At 44.0% G+C, this 25173-nt stretch overlaps 1 protein-coding gene and 1 pseudogene across 1 annotated transcript; both read right to left on the reverse strand.

The window, feature by feature from the left end:
- Positions 1 to 1447: 1447 nt before the first annotated feature.
- On the reverse strand, positions 1448 to 5946 carry LOC147114305 (protocadherin alpha-C2-like). Its single transcript, XM_085995982.1, has one exon. The coding sequence runs from the start codon at positions 5765 to 5767 to the stop codon at positions 3365 to 3367; it is 2403 nt and encodes an 800-aa protein (XP_085852108.1). The 5' UTR covers positions 5768 to 5946; the 3' UTR covers positions 1448 to 3364.
- A 15220-nt stretch (positions 5947 to 21166) lies between these two features.
- On the reverse strand, positions 21167 to 24060 carry LOC147114306 (protocadherin alpha-C2 pseudogene; annotated as a pseudogene).
- Between the last annotated feature and the right edge of the window lie 1113 nt (positions 24061 to 25173).

Raw genomic sequence — 25173 nt, forward strand, 5'->3', positions numbered from 1 at the left:
TTTTCTTCGACTTTGGACGCCAGAGGAATCGATGTCCTTGAGGTGCTGCCGAATTGCAGGTAAGTCCGTTTCCAATTCGTCACCACAGTTGTATCCGTGTGTTAATAGAGACACTGAAGTCAGGAGTTGGTTTCACAGGTGTTTACTGAACAAAGTCTGGAGGGGAACTAACTGATACAACACAATATACAGGCTTATATAGCCCGAGTGGCCATTACCGGCATTACAGTACACAGGGGCTCTTAAAGGCACATACACTACAAGTTATGCTGAACCTTTATAAAGCGCTGGTTAGGCCACAACTGGAGTATTACATCCTGTTCTGGTCACCACACTTTAGGAAGGATGTGAATGCACTTGAGAGTTTGCAGAGACGATTTACCAGAATGGTTCCGGGGATGGGGGATCTTAGCTACAAGGACAGGTTGTAGAAGCTGGATTTGTTTTCATTAGAGCAAAGGAGGTTGAGCGGTGATTTGATGGATGTGTACACGATTGCGACGGGTTTGGATAGGCTAGACGGGGAAAGGCTTTTCACATTAGTGAATGGTAAAATGATTAGGGGCCACAGATTTAAGGTTTTGGGCAAGGTATACAGGGGGGATGTGAGGAAAAACTTTTTATGCGGCTTATGGTGAGGACCTGGAACTCGCTGTCGACCGAAGTGATGGAAGTGGAGACAATCAATATTTTCAAGGGGAGACTGGATAGGCATTTGAGGGAAATAAACTTGCAGGGCTACAGGGATAGAGCAGGGAATGGGACTGACTGGATTGCTCTACAGAGAGCTGGCGCAGGCCCGGTGGGTCGAAAGGCCACCTTCTGTGCCGTTATGAGTCTATGACTCTATGAGTGGCTTGCTAGGCCATCTCAGATAGCATTTAAGAGTCAACCACATTGCTGTCTGTCTGGAGTCACATATAGGCCAGACCAGTTCAAGTTGGTAGATTTCTTTCCCTGAATGACATTCGTGAACCAGATGGGTTTTCATGCCAATCCAATAGTTTCATGGTCACCATTATTGATACTAGCTTTTTTATCCCTGCTTATTTAATTAACTGAATTTAACAACCACAGCTGCCATGGTGGGATATGAACTCATGTCTCCAGATTATTAATCCAGGCTCTGGGTTGCAAGTACAGTAACATAACAAATAAGCTACCGTTCCTGTTTGAAGTGTTGATGTATAATTAATGATTAAAAAGTGTTGATCGGCTAGAAAGAGAGAAACCATTTTCGCTGGTGAGGGAGGCAAGAGCAAGGGAGCATTACCTTAAAACTAGAGCTAGGCCTTTCTGGGTTCATGTCATAAAGTCCTTCATCACACAAAGCGCAGTGGAAATCTAGAACTCTCTCCCCGATAAAGCTGTTGCCAATAGGCCAATTGAAAATTTCAAATTCTCATCGATAGATTTTTGTTAGATTAATTTATTAATAGTTGCAGAGCCAAGAAGTGTAGATGAAGTGAAACAACAGTTCAGCCAAAATATAATTGCATGACAGAACCGGCTCAATGGGCTGAATGACCTATTCCTTTTCCGATGTTTCTATTTTCCTAACTTCACCATTTTTTGTTCCGTTCAGAAACTGTTTCAGCATAATGAGCTGATTGACATATGTAACATGAAGCATGCAGGCTGTACTTTTCAGGCCTTTAATATAGGTAAAAGGAGAACCGCCTAACAGCCAGTCTATTATTACTCTTACGTAGATTAAACTCATGTCCCATAGTCTTCCCCAATCTGTGAAACTGGAATAATCTATCACTAGAAAGCTATCTAGCCCTTTAATTATTTTATAGACGTATCAGGTTGCCTCTAAGTCTACGCTTCTTTAAAGTAAATAAACCAAGATTGTTGAACGTATCCGAATAGCTGAGGTTCTGTAAGCTAGGAATCATGTTGTAGCTCTACTCTGGTACTTTTCCAAGGCCACTCTATCACCCACCATGTAAGGGAAGCAAAACTCGGCAGCTACTCCAGATGCAATTTGACCAGCGACCCGTGTCCTTTGATTTATACTGACTGGTTCTATTAATTGAAAGCAATACTTTGTTAGCTTTAGCTAAGGTGTCTCTGTATTTTTCAGGAACTTTCAGTGATCTGTGCATAATAACATCAAAACCGTTTTCTCTCTCATCATCTCTCAGTATTTTTTCCTGCTAATGATACGTGTATTCTGTGTTGGCCTGACCAACATGCAAGGCATAACACTTAAGTAAACTAGATATAATTTGCCAATGTGTGCCCCACTCGCCGAGCACATTTAAATCTTTCTGGATTTGATTGCACTCCTCTACCGTCTTAATCCTTGCACAGATTTTGGTGTAATCTGCAATCTAACTTACCATACTACCAACAACACTGTCCAACTAATCAATAAAATCCAGGAAGAGTAGTAGGCTTAGCACCGATCCCGGAGGAACCCACTAGTAACATGTCTTCAAGCTGAAACGCAATCATTTATTACAACGTTTTGGCTGCAGAATTGAAACCAATTTCTAATCTAGCGTATCAATTTTCTAGTGATACCACAAGATTACATCTCGTAAAGTAACCTAGTGTGATGTATCTATCAAAGGCTTTCTGGAAGACCGGGTAGACACTGTGTACCGGATTTCCCTCAGCCACTACCCACTACTTCCTCAAAATACTCCATCAAACATGTTAGGAATTATCTATTTTTTCGGAAAGTGTTTGGGAAATTCTAATGATTCCTTTCCTTTCCCAGTGATCATAAAGGGCATGTCTTATGATCACTTCTAGCATCTTCCCAATAACGGATGACAGGCTGATAGACTTATAGTTCCCTAGATCTGATTTGACTGTTTTTTTGAAAACACGAATTACATGAACTAGCTTCCAGTCTACGGGAACTACCACTGATCTATTGAACTATTGAAGGCACGGGCAAGGGATCACAGAGCACCAGTCCCATATCCTTCATCAGCACTATATAGTACAAATACGGTGTATGGAGTTTATGCATAGTCGCCGATACTTTAAAAGAACGGTGTTTACAAAAGAAATTACGTTATTTTCGCGATCCAACGTGACATGAAAGATTGTATTTCTTGAAAGTTGATGCGGGAAATGTTGCTATGGGGTTATGTATTACAATTACAGGTGAAATTCCTCGGCAAAACGATGATTAAAATCAGGAAATAGTAAAATAGGTATTACTCAAGCAATCACAAACAGATAACTATAGACAGAAATCCATATCATTTTCATTAAGCACGTGTCAGCTGCTGCAGTGAATGATAAATATACAGGAAACATAATCTTGAATTATACTGCTTAATATATCAGTTCCTCGAGGAGGGACGATGCCCATCATTCGCACTATAAATGTGTTTCTAGCTCACTTCCGCACACTGGTGTCACCAATACTCATGTCATTGAGAGGTACCGTAGGATGGCAGGCCTTTAGAAATAAAAAATCACTCTTGGATGACTCCGGCGATAAGCGAATCGTGTAACGATATGTTTCGGAAACAGGGAGCGTCTGGGCAGTTCCATAATAATTTAAAGATTCGTTTGCAGTAGGTCTCCGATTAAAGATATCATTCGAATTCCTCCTCATGCAACAAATGTAACTTGTAGGATTTTGGAAACCCAGGTTTTTTCGGTCTTGTTTACACTTCAGGACGACTAGCAAGAATATGGTTACAAGAAATATGAAGCTCGTTGATCCAACAATTATTATTAAATATATGTTTAGATCAGAGAAAGATTCAGCTTGCCTGGGATGGTCTATACGTTCATTTGGGTTTTCTGTAACGTTCGCTGATGTCAAAAAGAGAATTGTGACTGCGCTTGACAGACTCGGTTGTCCACTGTCCTTCACCATGACAACCAATCTTTGTGTGGCGGTGTCTTGTTCGGTAAAGCTTCGGCTTGTTCTGATTTCGCCGGAGTAAAGACCCACAGTAAAGAGACTCGGATCAGTGACCTCAATCAGTTCATAGGAAAGACGCGCGTTCTGACCGGAATCTGCGTCACTCGCCATTACTTTGGTGACCATGTATCCTGGGTGTATTGATTGGGGCACAATCTCCAGTGTCGCTGAACTGTTCCAGGTTAAAGGTGAAATAACAAGCGGAGCATTGTCATTTTGATCCAGTATAACAATGTTCACCATAGCAGTGCTGCTCAGTGGCGGAGATCCAGCATCCTGAGCTTGAACTTTGAACTGGAAATTCTTCCGTTGTTCGTAGTCGAAGGATCTCAGCGAAGAAATGCTCCCACTTTTAGAATTAATAGTAAAGTATGCTGGCGCAGAATCCTCTTGCATCTGATTATCCAGAATAGAAAAGGAGATGTCCCCATTCTGGTCCAAATCAGGATCCAAAGCGGTAACAGAAACAATAGATGCACCAGGAATATTGTTCTCCATCAGATACAGGTTGTATGAGGACTGTGTAAACCGCGGAATATTGTCATTAATATCAGAAACAGACAAGACGATGGTTTTATTTGTGGATAGAGCAGGTGTCCCAGCATCCCATGCTGAAATTGATATGTTGTAAAGTGCAGTCGTTTCACGATCCAGTATATCAGTGGTTACCAACTTGTAGTGGTTCCCCAGAGTCGTTTGAAGTTTGAATGGCACGTTGTTTGGAATCTTACATCGAACGTGCCCGTTGTCCCCAGAATCGCGATCCGTGACACTGAATACAGCGATCATAGTGCCTGGTGCTGCATCCTCAGGTACCATTTTAGTTACTGAGGTCAGCTTTATCTCGGGGGCGTTATCATTCACGTCAATTATTCTAACCAAAACCTTCGCATGTCCCGCATTTGGAGCATTGTCCACAGCCTGTACCGCAAGCTCATAAATGTCTGATTTTTCATAATCCAGTAAACCTTGAACTCTGATCTCTCCAGTTTCCAAGTCTATTTTGAACAACCCCAGCACTCTTTGTGAAGCGTAATTGCTAAATGAATATTTGAACTCGGCGTTTGCACCTTCGTCTAAATCAACTGCGCGTACTTTGATCACCAAGGTACCTTTGGGTGTGTTTTCTAACACACTTGCCCTGTATATTCCATGATCGAATACAGGTGCGTTATCATTGGCGTCCGTCACAGTAATGATAATCTGAGTTGTACCAGATCTGTGCGGGGTCCCACCATCAACAGCCGTCAATACCAGTTCAAAGGATGATTGTTGTTCGCGGTCCAGTGGTTTCTCCAACAGCAATAGGGCGATTTTGCTACCATCGGTTCTTGTCTCCATTTTGAGGCCGAAGTGCTCGTTCGAACTAATCTGGTAAGTGGTGATGGTGTTTGAACCAACGTCCGGGTCGTGCGCGCTCTCGAGAGGGAAGGGCGCTCCTGGTGAAACTGACTCAGCGAGCAGCACTGACAATCTACTGTTCGGGAAAATCGGTGAATTGTCGTTCACATCTAATATCTCCACTTCAAAAGGAAACAATTCGAATGGATTTTCCACCGCGAGTTCAAAAGTGATGTAGCAGGTTGAGCTTTCCATGCAAAGCTGTTCCCTGTCGATTCTTTCATTAACAAATACAATGCCATTTTCCACATTTACCTCGAAATATTGCTTTCCGTCTTCAGAGAGCCGCTGTAACTTTCGGGCGGATAATTCCCGAACGCTTATCCCTAAATCTTCAGCGATGTTTGCAACAAAGGCACCAATCTCCAGTTCCTCGGGAATAGTGTAGCGAAATTGACCGAAAACCAGGTCGGAGAGACCGAGCAGGAACATATAAAATGCCCCGGCGCTGAGAGCATTCGCCATTGCTCTGGATTTTATTCTACATATGACAGAAGTTCTGACAATCGTTTCAACTGCCGCTTTAATTCAGCACAAATGAGATCTTTCTTTGCATCGAAATGTCAATATTAATCCCAGCAAAGCACAAACGTAACCTGGGCAATCCATCTAAACATGGCTGCACCGAGTAAACGCAGGCACAGTGTCCGTTTCTCTTCGATTCTGGTCTGTATTTCCTGATGAGGGTGGAGGTAGATCTCACACAGCGTCGCAATTCCTTATTGGTAGACAGCGACGCAACGAGCCTCAACCAATAACTGCACCAAGCCTTTCTTAAAGCAGGCTTGTATTTAAATACATTCCAAATATTTAAAAGTGTTCAATGAAAAATCCCCTGCATGTACGCTAATCAGATTTTTATATTTCCAATTAAGTAAAAGCGTGTGCAGTAAAAGTTGATATGTACTATTCGTTTATCATCAATAACTATTAGTTTATTTCTAGATAAATCACCTTAAACGCAAGTAAACCTTTATCCACAGGGCTCCGTGTCAGACTTTTTCTCTTGAAAATATATTATTAATGTTTTCTAAAAATTAAGTTTTGAAAAATTACGTAACAATGCAATCTAAAAATGTAATTGCTCATTTAATCAAAATTCACAGGCCACATCCTTGGAAATGAAATGCCTGCTTTATGTTACCGGACGGCATTGTTGAAGTCGAAGAGTACAGAAAGAATTAATCTCTGCAGGAGGGATGTGCTTCATTTTGTCCTATGTTAGAAGAAAATGTGATTCGTAACAATGACACCTGAAATGAAAAATATATCTTTCTGTTTCTTTGTATATTTTGCATGTCTCGTTTTATCAACATTGCTGTTGTGCCAAACCACATTTAAATATAAGTTCAGAATATTCTTGGTGTATTGGCATTGGTAGTCGGAATATGAGTTCAAAATCAACCCGGATTCAAGGGTTGATTGTGTATTAGCGAGATAAATCTTACAAGCGTTCATAGTCGGGAATGAACCATAGTGCAAATCTACCATTACTTCCACGACCTTTCCATGCTCCCTCAAAAGGACGACAAGAATGGTTGGTGTCAGAAACGAACATATCGCATTAATCTCAAATTTAACTGTGCAGTTAGGTCGGAGCTAAGGCCTATTTTGCGGGTTGAACGGAAATACATGTGCGGATATTTATTTTACTCCTCAGCTGGGTGTGCGTAATGTTTGCACCAAAATAATTGGATTGGAACCGTTATTCATTACGCAGTGGCAACATTTTACCTTCGTCCCCCCGAGGATAATAACTCAGGAAAAATCATGAGCTTTGCAGACGGAGCTGCCCTCTGCTGGAAATGCAGAAGCTTAACTGCTTTCTACCTTTCGTGAATAATATTGGTAATGCAATGCAAACAATTCCCCAAACCAAAGAAATAGAGAAAATATATTTAAGCATTTCTTTACCAGCTTGAACTGGCCTCAATAGGGGCAGTGTTTTAAATTCCATACCTCTGCCACATGCAAAATTTATTGCACTGAATCTTATTTCTTCCTTTCACATTAATACATTCCAAACTTAGGATTTCCAACAATACGATCCCATAAACTTTATTTAAGCTAAAAGCTGTTTAAATAGATCATCAATGTTATTGGAAGATTATTCTGTACCAAGCAATGTTAACGTCAGAATCAAGCAATTATTTATAATTGTTACACGTTTAGAATGTTCTAACTGGCCAGCTACAAATATAACCGTATAAGTTTAATCAAAGGCTGTTTATCTCCAGCAAAGGCTGTCGACCAGTGAAGACAAATTTACAATTAATATTCTTCAATTTTCAGGCAATTTACGCACTTTTATCTTTGATTAGTTTGAACAATCTTATATCTAAATATCTATGTCTATGCCTGTGGTAACGTTACACACGAACCTTCTCCCGCCTTTCTGCATCTCTCCCTATCGACATATCCTCATATTTCTCTCTCCCTGATGCACTTATATATCTTCACCTTAAGTGTATCTATCGCTTCAAACATTCCATGAAAAGAACGCAGTTTCTTCAGTTTTTTTCCTGATAGTTGCACTCTCTCAAATCTGATTCATCATTGTAAATCTATTTTGCACTTACTCGAGTGATTCTATACACTTTTTGTGATACGGAAACCTGAACTGCGCATACTATGGTAGGTAGGCCGTTCAGCTCCTCGAGCCTGTTCCGCCGTTCGAAGAGATCATGGCTGATGTGTATTCTAACTCCATCCACCCGGCTTGGTTCCATAATCCTTAATACTCTTGACTAGCAAAAATGTTTCGCTCTCAGATGAAATATTATTAATTGAGCTAACATCTACTGCTTTTTGTGGGAGAGAGTTCCGCACTTCTACCACACCTTGCGTGAAGACGTTTTTCCTAACTTGTCCCTGATTGGCCTGGCTTTGATTATGTCTCGTTGTCCTAGATTCCCCCACCAGCGGGGTTTTTCTCTCTATCTACCCTATCAATTGCTTTCAAAATCCTGAAAATCGCAATTAAATAGCCCCTTGTCCTTTTATGTCTCAGGGAATACAAGCTTAGTTTCTGTAATCTTTCTTCATAATCTACCTTTGGAACCCTGGTGAAATCCTGATGAATCTGCGCTGCATTCCTTCCAAGGCTGATATATCTTTTCAAAGGTGCGGTGCACAGAACTGCACACAGTACTCCACATGTGGTCGAAACAGGGCTTTGTACAGCTGGAGCGAAACTTGACCCCTTTATATTCTAGCCATATAATTATAAAAGCTAACATCCCATTAGCATTTTTGATTCTTTTTTCTGACTGAATGCTACTTTATAGTGAAATGTGTACTAGTTTCTCACCATTTAAAAAATACTCGGATCTATCCGTTTTTGGTCCAAAATGGATGAATTTTCACTTACCATCGTTGAAATCCAGCTGACACAGTTTTGCCCACTGACCATCATAGAATTACATAGAATCTACAGCACAGAAACAAACCATTCGGCCCAACAGGTCCGTGCCGCTGTTCATGCTCCATTCGATCATCCTCCCATATTTTCTCATCTAAATATCAGTATAATCTTCAATTCCCTTCCCCATCATATCCTTAGCTAGCTTCCTCCTAAATGCATCTATACTATTCGCCTCAACTACTCCCTGTGGAAGCGAGTTCCACGTTCTCACCACTCTCTGAGTAAAGAATTTTCTTCTGAATTCCGTATTTCATCTTTTGGTGAATATCTGATATTAATGGCCTGTAGCTTTGCTCCTGCCCACAAATTTAAACAATATCTCTGTGTCTACTCTATCAAAACCTTTCAAAATGTTAAAATCTTCTTTTAGATCACCCCACAGACTTCTCTTTTCAAGAGAAAAGATACCCAGCCTGTTCATCCTTTCCTGATAGGTATAACCTCACAGTTCTGGTATCATCTTTGTAAAAAAAATTCACTCTCTCCAGTACCTCTATATCATTATTATAATATGGCGACCATATTAATAATAGGCCATCTCCTTTTGCTTTTAACAATCATACCTTTTCTCATTTAATCACTCTTGCCTTCCACCCTATCACAGACCGTCCCTGTTGTCTTTCTGCCCCTCCCACTTTCCCTGCCCCATACACTTGCTTAAAACCTGTTACATCTCTAACTTTTTTCCAGTTCTCATGAAAGGTCAGTGACCTGAAATATTGGCCGCAATTTTCAGAGGTAAGAGCGGGTGGTATGGAGGCGTGGGGGAAGTGAAAGTTCTACAAATGTAAAACCCGACCCCAGCCCGCCTCCAACCCGCCCACTTTCACCTTTCATTCAGGCAGGAGGGGGCGGGGGTTGCTGCCAACCTGCTGCCAGGAGGCGGATTGTCAATTTAAATATTATCCTGAGGTCTGGAGCCTCTACTTTAACCTGCAAAGCAGGTTTTACTGCAGGTGCCGAAGAATCCCGGGGCTCGGGATGCCCGGTGTTTGCAACGAGGCTGCCTCAGCCTCGGGGAGCAATCCTTAAGGGCAGGGAGGAGCAGGAGTGCTTCCTCCCGGTCGCCCAATCTCTACTACCATCAGCTTGCCCCTCCCCGTGGTTGAGCATCGGACCCCCCACGATCGATCTCAGCCGCCCTGGGGTCGGGGACCGAATCATCCGCGGGGAACCGGACCATCCCCCACCCCCATCAGGGGGTAGGAGCCCCATCGGCTTGGAAACCCGCCCCCACCACCAACCATCCTGGGCCCAGTTCTTACCTTTTCCAGTGGCCTCCTGGTAAGGGATCCCCACAACTTTCAGGCGGGGAACACGCCCTTCAAGTTACATTCACTGTGTGCAGGAGCAGGGAAGCCCGAACTCTCGGATTTCCTACAGACTCCGGGGTCCCCACGCAAATTGCTGGTCGGACCCTAGAAAATTCAGCCCATAGAGTAGTGAGCAAGAGCATATCCTGGAGACAGGCACAGCAGTGGAGAGACCTCGCTGGAGGACGCAGGATGCTCCCAGCTCTGCTCAACTGCATGCAGATGCTGAACCTTAGGGGCCATCAAGGAACAGGAAGATCTTGCCGAAGCAACAACAAATGCACGAGCCTCTGGCAGGTTTTGCAGCTGTGATGCGTGCAATTGTACAGGGAATGTCCAACATGAGCACCACCATCTCGCAGTTGATGGTGACGATGTGCTATTCCATGGAAATGATGGCCACCTGCATTGAGCAGCAAATGCGCCAATCGAATGAGAACATGCTTGCTGTGAACAACAAATTGCAGACTCTTACTCAACTCATCTCGAGGAGGGATACCAATGGAAACTTGCGTGTTCGTCGCCCCACTGATATCCTGCAAGGTGCTCTCCAGCTCCTTGCTGGTAGGGAAGTGCGTGTGGCCCATGAGAGGGATGAAGGTGAGAGGGTACGTGGGAGTCGGGGCTCTGCTCAAAGCGCTGCCACATCGCCCCTGTTGCCTCCCCTCAGTCAGAGCCACACATGCAGCCTCAGATCCCGATGGCCGAGTCTGCCCCTGCACAGCTGCAGGAAGAGTAGTCTTTGGTGGGGCCCTCATGGGTCCTATAATCCAATGGACGTCTTCCAAAAATGTCAAAGCAGTTGCTGCAGGGAAGTGAGCATCCTGCCTCTACCTCTGTTGAAGCCACCGGGGTTGCACCTAGTAGGAACAAGCAGAAAATAAAGCGACATAATCGTTAATGCTCAAAGATATGCACAAGGTTGTTTTCCAAAATTTTAGTGTTAAGTTTCAGGTCTATTTATGACTCACTTAATTTATTTCTTTGCACTGATTTCCCATCTTGTCCATTTTAGCGTGCTGGCTGGGAAGTGGCCTTGTCACTTGGAGTGAATGGTGAGATATTACTTAATCCCGAAAAATGGGAGTTTGGGTGAAAGGAATGACTTCATCATTGTAGGACTGCTTTATGGCGTTATGCAGCGGGGGGGGGGGGGGGGTTGGTAGAGCATATGGGAGCCATATGCGTGCACTGGTGCAAATTAATTAAATCGAGCAATTATGATGCCATACAGAGCCTTCTGCACAGCAATGTGTGCTGCTGCTAGTCTCATCTCCAAATCAGGTTCCTCATCCTCATCCTCCGAAGAGTCTGTGCACTTTGCGCCTTGCTCCTCCTGCAGCTCCAATCCTCGTTGTTGCACTATGTTGTGCAGCGTGCAACTACGATGATGATTCTGGAGACCATGTCTGGTGTATACTGAAAGGCTCCTCCAGATCTGTCAGGGCATCTGAAGCGCAACTTTAGCATGCTGGTGGCTCGTAGACATGTGGCTGTCCTTATAGTACTCGTCGGTTTTATTGTTTGGCCTCCTCAACGGTGTTATCAACCATATTTTCAGTGGATAGCCGTTGTCTCCAAGCAGTCAGCCAGTATGTCTGCATGGAGGAGCAAAGAGCTGAGGGAGGGTGGATTGGCAAAGCATGAAAAAGTCATAACAGTTGGCAGGAATCTGACACACAAATGCATGATTATCTTTTTATGGTTGCAGACGAGCTACACATTGAAGAAGTGTGCTGTTCACAGACACTTATGGGTGATGTGATGGGGCTTGATGGCCACATGTGTGCAACCGATGATGCATTTCGCCTGGGAGAAGCCAACCAGAGCCACAATACTTGAGCGCCTGCTCCGTAACACTGGCTTCATCATGGTCAAAGTTCACATAATTGGCTGACTTGTGAAACATGGCATCAGTCACCAGGGTCTTGTTCCAGCAAGCTAAGACTGACTGCAACGACCTGACATGATAGCCTGAGCCTCCTGAAGCACTGCTGGTTAGTCATGGTTGGGAAACACATCCTCTGCCTGTATAGTTTTGCATTGGGGTTTTCGCTTTCGGCGCTGTACACCCCTGTGCTGATCCTCTCTCTCCTCTGGAGCATCAGCTAGGTGAGAAGACTGCTGGTGTGGTTGATGCAGCTGCTGTTTTTTTATGCTGCTGCTGCTTGTGTGACTGGTGATGTTGCTGCTGGTATGGCTGGTGTTGGTGCTGTGGCTCATCTTGGCCCGATTCTAAGGTACCAGGTGAGACAGCTTAAGCGGCACTCATTCTGATATTATAGATGCCAGGTAACGTGGAGATTAGAGGCACAATCTTCCAATGTACTGAAAGTGATTAGCAATGTGGTGAGAGTGGCTTCCGAGGTTGCAGAATTCAGCTGCATAATCCTGTAAGCTAAATCTCTGCACAAAATTGTGTCAGCCAGATCCTTTCCCTTAGGCAATGATCAGCTGTTAGGTGGAGTATGTATGTGCTTTTTCCAGCTGTCACTTAATGAACTCACAAAATTGCCACTTAGCTTCAAACTCCCCTTCACAAGCGATCCCCTGCGCAAAGAGATATGTTGAAACCTGACGATAAAATGTCAGTTACGGGTCAGTAAACGAGCAGCTAACAACCTCAATGAGGTCGCCCGTCTCTCTCAAGAGGGTCCATGGCGCGCCTTGAAACGCACATCAGTGAAAGGCGGAAGCCGGCGTGCTGACGGCAGGTCCCAGGCGCAATGTCGATTTCTGCACGTTTAACTACCGACCCACCCCCAATCCCGCACATTCTCCAACGTGAACATTCCCGACATGTCTGCACCCATCATACTATCCATTTTCCCAGCTTCACGGGGAAACAAAAGAGGTATGTCATCTGTATAATGACTCGGTGCCGTTATATTTAGTAGACGCAACAAGCTGATATTCGCTGCACAGGAAGGTATGTTGGAGAGGTACAGCAACCTAATTCTGCTGTCTAGATGATGGGCAAGGCTATATATTTCAACTATCAATTTATGACGTTTGTAGCTCGAATTAATGCATAAGGCAGAACGCCTCATTTAGGGAAGACAATTTAGTAAAGGAACTAATACAATAGCACAATACTGCGGATGCTGGAAATCTGAAATAACAGCAGAAAACGCTGGAAACACTCAGCAGGCCCAGCAGCATCTGTGGAGAGATAAACAGAGTTAACGTTTCATGTCTGGGATCCTTCATCAGAACTGGAAAAAGCTGGAGATGTAACAGATATTAAGCAGCTGCTTAGAGGGGTGGGGTTGGGTGGGAGGGGAGGAAGGAATTGAAAGAACATACTGTGCTTATGTAACAGGCAGGAAAGATAAAATGTTTCAAATGGGAATGGCAAAATCACACAGCATGAAAAATGGGGGCAGAGGTTTTAGTTTGAAATTGTTCAGCTCAATATTGAGTCCAGAAGGCTGTAAAGTGCCTAATCGAAAGATGAGGTGCTGTTCCTCGTGCTTACGTTGAGCGTCATTGGAACAATGTAATAGGCCGAGGACAGATAGATCAGAGTGGCAGTGAAGCGGATAATTAAAGTGACAGGCAACCGGAAGCTCACGGTCACCATTACGGACTGAATGGAGGTGTTCTGCAAAGTGGTCGCCTATTCTGCGTTTGGTCTCCCCAATGTAGAGGAGACTGCATCATGAGCAGCGAATACAGTATACTAAATTGCAAGAAGTACAAGTAAATGGCTGTTTCACCTGGAAGGGTTTTTGTGGCCCTGGCCAGTGGGAAGGGAGGAGGTAAAAGGGCATGTGTTGCATCTCCTGAACTTGCACGGGAAGGTGCCAGGCGAAGGGGAAGGGCTATTAAGTGTGATTGAGGAGTGGACCACGGTGTCATGGAGGGAGCAGTCCCTTCGGAATGCTGAAAGGGGAGGTGATAGGAAGATGCGCTTGGTGGTGGGATCACGTTGGATGTGGCGAAATGGCGGAGGATGATGTGTTGAATTTGTAGGCTGGTGGGGTGAAAGGTGAGCACAAAGGGCAGCCCATCATGGTTCGGGAGGGAGGGGAAGAGGTGAGAGCAGAAGTGCGGGAAATGGAACGGACATGGTCAAGGACCGTGTCAAGCACAGTAGAGGTGAATCCTCGGTTGAGGGAAAAGGAAGACATGTCGGAAGCACTGGTATAGAAGGTGGCATCGTCAGAACAGATGCGGTGGAGATGGAGAAACTGGGAGAATGGAATTGAGTCCTAACAGAAAGCGGGTTTGGAGGAAGTGTAGTCAAGGTAGCTGTGGGAGTTAGTGGGCTTGTAATGGATGTTTGTCGAAAGCCAATCGCCAGAAATGGAGACAGAGAAGTCAAGGAAGATAAGAGAAGAGTCGGAGATGGACCATGTGAAGGTGAGGGAAAGGTGGAAATTGGAAGTAAAGTGAATGAACTTATCTAGTTCAGGATAAGAGCAGGAAACGGCACAGATATAGTCATTGATGTACTGCAAAAAGAGGTGAGGGAGGGGACCTGAGTAGGACTGGAACAAAGAATATTCCACATACCCCATGAAAAGGCAGGCATAGCTAGGGCCCATGATTTCACTATGGTTGTCCAATCCCTCTACCCCTCCATCCCCCACAAGGATAGCCTGAGGGCACTCCGCTTCTTCCTTGAACAGAGGACCAACCAGTCCCCATCTACCACCACCCTCCTCCATCTGGCTGAACATGTTCTCACATTGAACAACTTCTCCTCTGACTCCACTCACTTCCTCCAAATCAAAGGTGTTGCTATGGGAACCCGCATGGGCCCTATCTATGCCTGCATTTTCATGGGATATGTGGAACATTCTTTGTTCCTGTCCTATTCAGGTCCCCTCCCTCACCTCTTTTTCTGGTACATCGATGACTGTATCGGTGCCATTTCATGCTCTCACCCTGAGCTAGATAAGTTCATTTACTTTATTTCCAATTTCCACCCTTCCTTTACCTTCACATGATCCATTTCCGACTCTTCTCTTCCCTTCCTTGACTTCTCCATCTCCATTTCTGGGGATCAGCTTTCGACACATATCCACTACAAGCCCACTGACTCCCACAGATACCTGGACTAGACTTCCACCCACCCCGCTTTCTGTAAGGACTCTATTCCATTATTCCAGTTTCTCTGTCTCCGCCGCATCTGTTCTGACGATGCCACCTTCCACACCAGTGCTTCTGACATGTATTCCTTTTTCCTCAATCGAGGATTTCCCTCTACTTTGGTTGACACAGCCCCTGACCGTGTCCATTCCCTTTCCCGCACTTCTGCTCTCACCCCTTCCCCTCCCTCCCAGAACCATGATAGGATTCCCCTTGTCCTCACCTTTCACCCCACCAGCTTCCAAATTGAATGAATCATCCTCCACTATTCCCGGCACCTCCAACGTGATCCCACCACCAAACCCATCTTCCCCTCACCTCCCCTTTCAGCATTCTGAAGGGACCGCTCCCTCTGGGACACCATGGTCAATTCCTCAATAACCCCTAATAGCCCTTCCCCTTCACCTGGCACCTTCCCGTGCAAGCGCAGGAGATGCAATGCATGGCCTTTTCCCTCCTCCCTTCCCACTGTCCAGGGTCCCAAACACTTCTTCCAGGTGAAACAGCGATTTACTTGTACTTCTTGCAATTTATTATACTGTATTTGCTGCTCACGATGAGGTCTCCTCTACATTGGGGAGACCAAACGCAGATTGGGCGAGCGCTTTGCGGAACACCTCCGTTCTGTCCGTAAGGTTTACCCTGAGCTTCTGGTCGCATGTCACTTTAATTCTCCACTTCACTGCCACTCTGATCTCTCTGTCCTCGGCCTATTACATTATTCCAATGAAGCTCAACGTAAGCTCAAGGAACAGCACCTCATCTTTCGATTAAGCACTTTACAGCCTTCTGGACTAAACATTGATTTCAACAATTTCAAACTAGAACCCCTGCCCACACTTTTCATGCTGTAGGATTTTGCCATTCCCATTTGCAACATTTTATCTTTCCTGCCTGTTACATAAGCACAGTATATTCCTTCAATTACTTCCTCCCCTCCCACCCACCCCCCGCCCGCTGTCTCTGCACCTGCATAATACCTGTTACATCTCCAGCTTTTTCCAGTTCTGATGAAGGGCCCCAGACCTGAAACGTTAACTCTGTTTCTCTCTCCACGGATGCTGCCTGGCCTGCTGAGTGTTTCCAACGTTTTCTGTTGTTATTACTAAAGGAACTGTTGGTTATAAAATAAAACCATCTTTTGAGATTATACTTGTGGAATGAGCGTAGTTCGTTGATAAGGATGATCTACTCCTTGAGTTAGTTAGAGGATATATGTGATAGGAATCCAGGTAGTTCAGTTCATAAGGAAGCAATATGAATACAGGCTGCATAGACAAGCTACTACTCCATTGAATATGGAAGTTAAGTATTATTTAATAGTTTTATTCGATCCTGGGTTGTGGGCATCGCTGGCAGGGCCAGCATTTATTGCCCTTCCATAATTGCCCTTGGGAAGGTGGTGGTGAGCCATCTTCTTGCACCCCTGCAGTCCGCATGGCGAAAGTACTTCCAGAGTGCTGTTAGGGAGGGAGTTCTGGGATTTTGATCCAGCATCTATGAAGAAACGGTGAAATATTTCCAAGTAAGGATGATGTGTAACTTGAAGGTGAACTTGGAGCTGATGGTGTTTCCATGGGCCTGCTTCCTTGTCCTTCTAGGTGGTAGAAGTCGTGGGATTGGGAGGTGCTGTTGAAGAAGCCTTGGCGAGTTGCTTCAGTGCATTTTGTAGATGGAACACGCTGCAGCCATGGTGCGCTGGTGCTTTGTCTTATATGGTGTAGAGCGCCTTCAAAGTTGTTTGAGCTGCACTCATCCCGTCAAGGGAGAGTATTCCATCGCACTCCCGACTTGTACCTTGTAGATGGTGGAAAGGCTTTGGGGAGTCAGGAGGTGAAAAACTCACCACGAATACCCAGCCTCTGACCTGCTCTTATAGTCACAGTAATTATGTGATTGGTCCAGTTATGTTTCTTGTCCATGGTGAACCCTAGGATACTGATGTTGGCGATTTGTCGATGATAATGCCATTGAATGTCAAGGGGCGGTATTTAGAGGCTCTCTTGTTGGAGGAAGTCATTGCCTAGCACTTGAGCCAGTCACTCTCAGCTCACTTCTGGAATTCAGCTCTTTTATCCATGTTCAGACCAGGGCTGTAATGAGGTCTGGAGCTGAGTGGACCTGGCGGAACCCAAAATGAGCATTAGTGAGCACGTTATTGGTGGGTAAGTATTTGATAAAATTGTTGACAACACATTCCATTACTTTGCTGATGAGTGAGAGTCGACTGATGGGGCAGTAACTGGTCGGATTGGATTTGTCTTGTCTTTTGTGGACAGGACATACCTGGGCAGTTTTCTACATTGCTGGGTAGATGCCAGTGTTGTAGCTGCACTGGAACAGCTTAGCTACAAGCGCAACTTGTTCTGGGGCACACGTCTTCAGCACGACAGCCGGAATTTTTCGGGGCCCGTCAACATTGCTGTATCCAGTGCGCTCATTTGTTTCTTGATATCAAGTGGAGTGAATAGAATTGGCTGAAGACTGGCTTCTGTGATGGTGGGGACCTCAGGAGGAGGCCGAGATTCATCATGCATGCAGCACATCTGGCTGAAGATGGTTACAAACGCTCCAGACTTGTTTTATCACTTGCCTGCTGGGCTCTGCCATCTTTGTGATTGGTAATATTTTTGGAGCCTCCACCCTCCGTCAGTTGTTTAATGATCCACCACCATTCACGACTGGATGTGGCAAGTCTGCAGAGCTTTAATCTGACCCATTGAGTTGGGCTTGCTTAGCCTTGTGTAGAGCATGCTGCTTCCATTGCTTAGAATGCATGTAGTCCTGTGTTGCCGCTTCCACAGGTTGTCACCTCATTTGCAGGCACACCAGGTGCTGCTCCTGGCATCCTCTTGTACACTCCTCATTGAAGCAGGGTTGGTTGCCTGGCTTGATGTTAATGGTAGAGTGAGGAATATGCCGGGCCATGAGGTTACAGATTGTGGTGGAATACAATACTGCTGCTGCTGATGGCCCACAGCGACTCAAGGTTGCCCAGTTTTGAGCTGCTCGATCTGTTCTGAATCTATCCCATTTAGCACGGTCGTAATGTCACACAACACGTTGTCCTCAGTGTGAAGACGGGACTTTGTCTCCACAAGAACGGTTGAGTGGTCACTGCTAACAATACTGTCACGAACAGATGCATCCACAACTGGTAGATGGGTCGAGTAGGTTTTTCCTTCAAGTTGGTTATATCACAACCTGCTGCAGTCCCAGTCTGGCAGCTATGTCCTTCAGAACTAGGCCACCTTTGTCAGTAGTGTTGGTGATTGGACACTGAAGTCCCCCACCCAGTGTACATTCTGTGCTCTTGCTACACTCAGTGCTTCCTCCAACTGCCGTTCAACATGATCCATCAGTTGAGGGAGGAAGGTAGGTGGTAATCAGCAGGAGGTTTCCTTGCCCATGGTTGACCTGATGGCATGAGACGTCATGGGGTGCAGAATCAATATTGAGAACTCCCACCGCCACTCCTCCCACCCCGTCCAACTGTATACCAAGATGCCGCCACTTCTGGTGTGTCTGTCCTACCGTTGGGACAGGACATACCCAGCGATGGTGATGAAAGAGTCTGGAACATTGACTGAAATGTCTGATTCTGTGAGTATGACTATGTCAGGCTGTTCCTTGTCTAGTCTGTCTGACAACTCTCCCAATTTTGACACAAGTCGCCAGATGTTAGTGATGAGGACTGCAGGGTCGACTGTGCTGGGTGTGCCTTTGTTGTGTCCGAAGTCGGTGCCTACTTCGTTGCGGGGTGGGTGGTCTGCTCAGATTTATTCTTATTATTTTTTCTTGTAGCGGTTTGTTACAACTGAGTGACTTGTTATACCATTTCACAGGGCAGTTAAGAGTCAACCACCTTGCTGTGGGTCTGCAGTCATATATAGGCCAGACCAGGTAAAGATGGCAGACTTCCTTCCCTAAAGGACATTATTGAACAAGATAGGTTTTTACGATAATCCGGTGGTATTCATGGTCACTATTACTGAGACTAGCTTTTTTATTCCAGCTTACTTAATTAACTGAATTTAACTCCCACCGCTGCCGTGGTGGGATTTGAACTCACGTCTGACAGATTATTACCTCAGGACGCTGGGTTACTAGTTTAATAACAAAATCACTATGCTACCGTTCTCGTTTGAAGTATTGATGTATTTAAGATTATCCATTGAGTTGATAGGCTAGAAAGAGAGAAACTATTTCCGCTGTGGGAGAGGCAAGAACAAGGGAGCATTACCTTAAAACTAGAGCTGGGCCGTTCTGGGTTGATGGCATAAAGCCCTTCTTCACAGAAAGGGCAGGGGATGTCTAGAACTCTCTCCCCGAAAAAGCTGTTGCGGCTAGGCCAATTGAAAAGGTCAAAACTCTCATTGATAGATTTTGTTAGATACGTTTATTAATGGTTGCAGAACCAAGGATGGTAGATGAAGCGAAGGTGGAGTTCAGCCATAATATAATTGAATGGCAGAACAGGCTTAATGGGCTGAATGGCCTACTCCTGTTACTATGTTTCTGTGTTCCTAATTTCACCATTTTTTGTTTTGTTCTGAAAATGTGTTTCAACATAATAAGCTGATTGACAAGTGTAACATGAAAGATGTAGGCTGTACATTTTAGACCTTAAATAGAGGTAAAAGAAGATCTGCCTAACATCCAATCTATTCCTACTCTTACATAGATTACACTCATGTCCCATGGTCTTTCCCAATTTGTGAAACTGGAATAATCTATCAATAGGCAAGCTATCCAGCCCTTCATTTATTTCATAGATGTATATCAGGTCACCTCTAAATTTACACGTCTCTAAAGTATATAAACCAAGAGTGTTGAGCCTGTTGTAGTAGCTGAGCTTCTGTAAGCTAGGTCTCATTTTGTAGCTCTCCGCTGGTCCTTTTCCTAGGCCACTATATGACCCAACATTTAAGGGGACCAAAGCTCGACTTGGTACTCCAGATGCGTTTTGACCAGCGATCCTTTGATTTATACTGAATGGTTCTATTGATACAAATGCATACCTTGTTACCTTTAGCTAAGGTTTCTCTACATTTCTCAGGTGCCTTCAGTGATCTGTGAATAATAACACTAAGACCTTTTTCTCTCTCAAACTCTCTCACTATTTTTCACTGCTAATGATATGTGTATTCTGTGTTGGCCTGAACAACATGCAAGGCATTACATTTATTTAAATTAAATGTCATTTGACAATTTGTGCCCCACTCCCCAGCACATCTAAATCTTTTTGGTTTTGAGTGCACTCCTCTACCATCTTAATCCTTACACAGATAGAGATATAATGTGCAAACTTATTTACCATACTCCCAACACCGCTGTCCAGCTCATTAATAAAGCCCGTGAAGAATAGTGGGCCTATGTCTGACCCTTGGGGGAGACCTCCAGTAATATGTCTCCAAGCTGAACCACATCCATTTACTGCAAATTTTTGGTTGCGGGATTGAAGACAATTTCTAATGCAACGTTTCAAATTCCTACTGACACCACAAGAATCCATCTTGTAAAGTAACCTAGTGTGAGGTAACTTATCGAAGCCCTTCTGAAAGACCGCATAGAAAATGTCTACCAGATTTCCCTCCTCCATTACCCTAGTGACTTCCTCAAAACACTCCATCAAATTTGTTAGTAGTTACCTAGTTTTTTAGGAAGCGGTGTTGTGAATTTCTAATGGCTCCTTTCCTTTCCCAGTGGTCATAAAGGGCAGCTCCTATGACTACTTCTAGCATCTTTCTAATAATGGATGACAGGCTGGACGGCCTATAGTTCCTTGGCTCTGATTTGACCCCTTTTTTGAAAATATTAACTGCATCAATTAGCTTCCAGTCTGAGGGAAGTATCTCAGAATCTATTGAATTATTCAAGGTACGGGAAAGGGGCTCCTTGAGCACCAGGCCCATTTCCTTAATCACCCTTATATAGTATAAATGCAATGTAAGGAGTTTACCTATAGTGGTCGATACTTTAAAAGAACGGTGTTTACAAAAGAAGTAACCTTTTCTTCGCAAACCAACGTGACATGAAGGAATTTATTTCTTAAAAGTTACGGTGGGAAATTCTGCTATGTGGTGATGCTTTAAAATTGCATGCACAATTCTTCCGCAACACGATGATTAAAATCTGGAAATAATAAAATCGGTTTTACTCAAGACATCACAAACAGTTAATTATAGACAGACATCACTATCATTTTCATTACGTATGTGTCAGCTGCTGCAGTGAATGAAAATATACAGGAAATATGATCTTGAATTGTACTGCTTAATATATCAGTTCCTCGAGGAGGGACGATGCCCATTATTCGGAATATAAATATTTCTAGATCACTTCTGCACACTGGTGTTACCATCACTGATATCATTTAGAGCTAATGTAGGATGGCAGGCCTTTAGAAATAAAAAATCACTCTTGGATGATTCCGGCGATAAGCGAACCGTGTAATGATAAGCTTCGGCAACAGGGAGTGTCTGAGCAGTTCCATAATAATTTAAAGATTGGTTTGCAGTAGGTCTCCGATTAAAGGTATCATTCGAATTCCTCCGCATGCAACAAAAGTAACTTGTAGGATTTTGGTAACCCAGGTTATTTCGGTCTTGTTTACACTTCAGGACGACCAGCAATATTATGGTTACAAGAAATATGAAGCTCGTTGAGGCAAATATTAATATTAAATACATATTTAGATCCGAAAAAGATTCAGCGTGCCGGGGATGGTCTACACGTTGAGATGGGTTTTCGGTAACGTTCGCCGAGGTCAAAAAGAGGATTGTGACCGTGCTTGACAGACTCGGTTGTCCATTGTCCTTCACCAAGACAACCAGTGTTTGTGTGGTGCTGTCTTGATCAATAAAGCTTCGGGTTGTTCTGATTTCTCCGGTGTAAAGGCCCACAGTGAAGAGACTCCGATCAGTGGCCTCAATCAGTTTATAGGAAAGCCGTGCGTTCTGACCGGAATCTGCGTCACTGGCCATTACTTTGGTGACCATGTATCCTGGATATACTGTTTGGGGCACAATCTCCAGTGTCGCTGAACTGTTCCAGGTTAAAGGTGAAAAAACAAGCGGAGCATTGTCATTTTGATCCAGTATAATAATGTTCACCATAGCAGTGCAGCTCAATGGCGGAAATCCAGCATCCTGAGCTTGAACTTTGATCTGAAAATTCTTCATTTGTTCATAATCAAAGGAACGCAGCGCATAAATACTCCCACTTTTCGAGTTAATCGTAAAGTAAGCAGGCGCAGACACCTCTTGCATCTGATTATCTAGAATAGAATAGGAGTTGTCTCCATTCTGGTCCAAATCAGGATCTAGAGCGGTAACAGAAAAAATAGATACACCAGGAGTATTGTTCTCCATCAGATACACGTTATATGAGGATTGTGTAAACCGCGGAACGTTGTCATTTATATCGGAAACATAAACCACGATGGTTTTATTTGTAGAAAGGGAGGGCGACCCTGCATCCCAGGCAGAAATGGGGATGTTATACATTGCGGTCGTTTCACGATCCAGTATACCAGTGGTTACCAAATTGTAGTGGTTCCTCAGAGCCGTTTGAAGTTTGAATGGCATGTTATTTGGAATCTTACATCGAACGTGCCCGTTGTCCCCAGAATCTCGATCCGTGACACTGAATACAGCGATTAGAGAACCTGGTATCGCATCCTCGGCTACCATCTTAGTTGCTGAAGTCAGTTTTATCTCGGGGGCGTTGTCATTCACGTCAATTATCATCACCAAAACTTTGCCATGTCCCACGTGTGCACCGCTGTCAACAGCCTGTACCGCAAGCTCATAAACGTCTGATTTTTCATAATCCAGTAAACCTTCAACTCTGATCTTTCCAGTTTCCGCGTCTATTTTGAACAATTGGCGCACACTTTGTGAAGCATAATTGCTAAAGGAATATTTGAACTCAGCGTTGGCACCTTCGTCTAAATCTGTTGCGTGTAGTTTGATCAACAAAGTACCCTTAGGTGTGTTTTCTAACACACTCGTCTTGTATATTTCATGATCGAATACAGGCGCATTGTCATTGGCGTCCGCCACAGTAATGATAATCTGAGCTGTGCCAGTCCTGTGCGGGATCCCACCATCAACAGCCGTCAATAACAGTTCAAAGGATGATTGTTGTTCGCGGTCCAGAGATTTCTCCAACACCAATAGGCCGATTTTGCTACCATCGGTTCTTGTCTCCATTTTCAGGCCGAAGTGCTGGTTCGAACTAATCTGGTAAGTGCTGACAGTGTTTGAACCAACGTCCTGGTCGTGCGCGCTCTCGAGAGGGAAACGCGCTCCTGGTGCAACTGACTCAGCGAGCAGCACTAACAATCTACTGTTCGGGAAAATCGGCGAATTATCGTTTATGTCTAAAATCTCTACTTCAACAGGAAACATTTCGAAAGGATTTTCCACCGCGAGCTCCAAAGAGATGGAGCAGGTAGAGCTTTCCATGCAAACTTGTTCCCTGTCGATTCTTTCATTAACAAATAAAATCCCATTTTCCACATTTACCTCGAAATATTGCTTTCCGCCTTCAGCGAGCAGCTGAAACTTTCGGGCTGATAATTCCCGCACGCTTATCCTTAAATCTTCAGCGATGTTTCCAACAAAGGCACCAATCTCCAGTTCCTCTGGAATAGAGTAGCGAATTTGACCGAAAACCAGGTCGGAGAGACAAAGCAGGAACATATAATATGCCCCGCCGCTTAGAGCATACGCCATTACTCTTGATTTTATTCTACATATAACAGAATTTCTGACAATCGTTTCAACTGCCGCTTTAACTCTGCACAAAGGAGGTCTTTCCTTGTATCGAAATGTCAATATTAAACCCAGAGATGCACAATCGCGACCTGAGTGATCCTTCTAAACATGACTGCACGGCGTAAACGCAGGCACTGTGTCCCTTTCCCTTCGATTCTGGTCTGTATTTGACGATGAAGGTGGGGGTAGATCTCTCACAGCGTCACAGATCCTTATTGGTAGACAGCGACACAAAGAGCCTCAACCCATGATTGCACCAAGATTTTCTTAAAGCAGGCTTGCATTAAAATTCTTTAGAAATATTTAATAGTGTTCAATGAAAAATCCCCGGCATATATGACAATCAGATTTTTATATTTTCAGTTAAGTAAAAGCATGTGCAGTTAAAGTTGTTATATACTATTTGTACATCAATGACTATTAGTTTATTTCTAGTTAAATTCCTTTAATCGCAAGTAAACATTTACCCACAAGGCTCCATGCCAGACATTTATTTTCGGATATTCATTATTAATCATTGTTAAAAATGACGTTTTTAAAAATTATGTAACTATGCATTCTGAAACAGTCCTCGATTATTAAATCACAATCCACAGGTTACCTCCTTGGAATGTAAATATCGTCTTCATGTTACCGGATGGTTTGTTGAAATCCAAGCGTACAGAAAGCACTAATCTCTGCTGGAGGGATGTGCTTCATTATGTCCTATCTAAGGAGAAAATGTGATTCCTAAAAATGATACCTGAAATTTTAAACATATCTCTCTGTCTCTTATATTTTTGCATGACTCGTTTACATCAACAGTGCAGTTATGCCCCAAATACATTTAAAAATAAGGCAGGATGTTATTGGTGTATTGGCAGGTCAACCCAGTTTTCTTTTGCATTTGGATCCTTAGTTCAAAATCAAATGGGATTCTAAGGATGACGGTCCATACTGTTGTATATTTAGCGAGATAAATCTCACAAGCGGTCATAGTCGGGAATGAACCACAGCGCAAAACTACCATGAATTCCACGACTTTTCCATGCTCCCTCAGAAGGACGACCAGAATGGTTGATGTCAGAAACGAACATATAGCATTAATATCAAATTTTGTTTTGCTGTTAGGTGCGAGGGAAGGCTTAATTTTCGGTTTGAACGGAAATACCATTGCCGCTATTTATTTTATTCCTCAGCTGGGTGTGCGTAATGTTGGCACCAAATATTTCGATGGGAATCGTCATTCATTACGCAGTGGCAACATTTTACCTT

The sequence above is a fragment of the Somniosus microcephalus genome, chromosome 8, assembly GCF_052327205.1.
Source record: "Somniosus microcephalus isolate GS21.2 chromosome 8, FLI_Smic_1.0, whole genome shotgun sequence".
Lineage (NCBI taxonomy): Eukaryota > Metazoa > Chordata > Chondrichthyes > Squaliformes > Somniosidae > Somniosus > Somniosus microcephalus.

Excerpts from the sequence above, each read along its gene's own strand:
- LOC147114305 (XM_085995982.1), bottom strand. The coding sequence starts at position 5,767 with ATGGCGAATGCTCTCAGCGCCGGGGCATTTTATATGTTCCTGCTCGGT.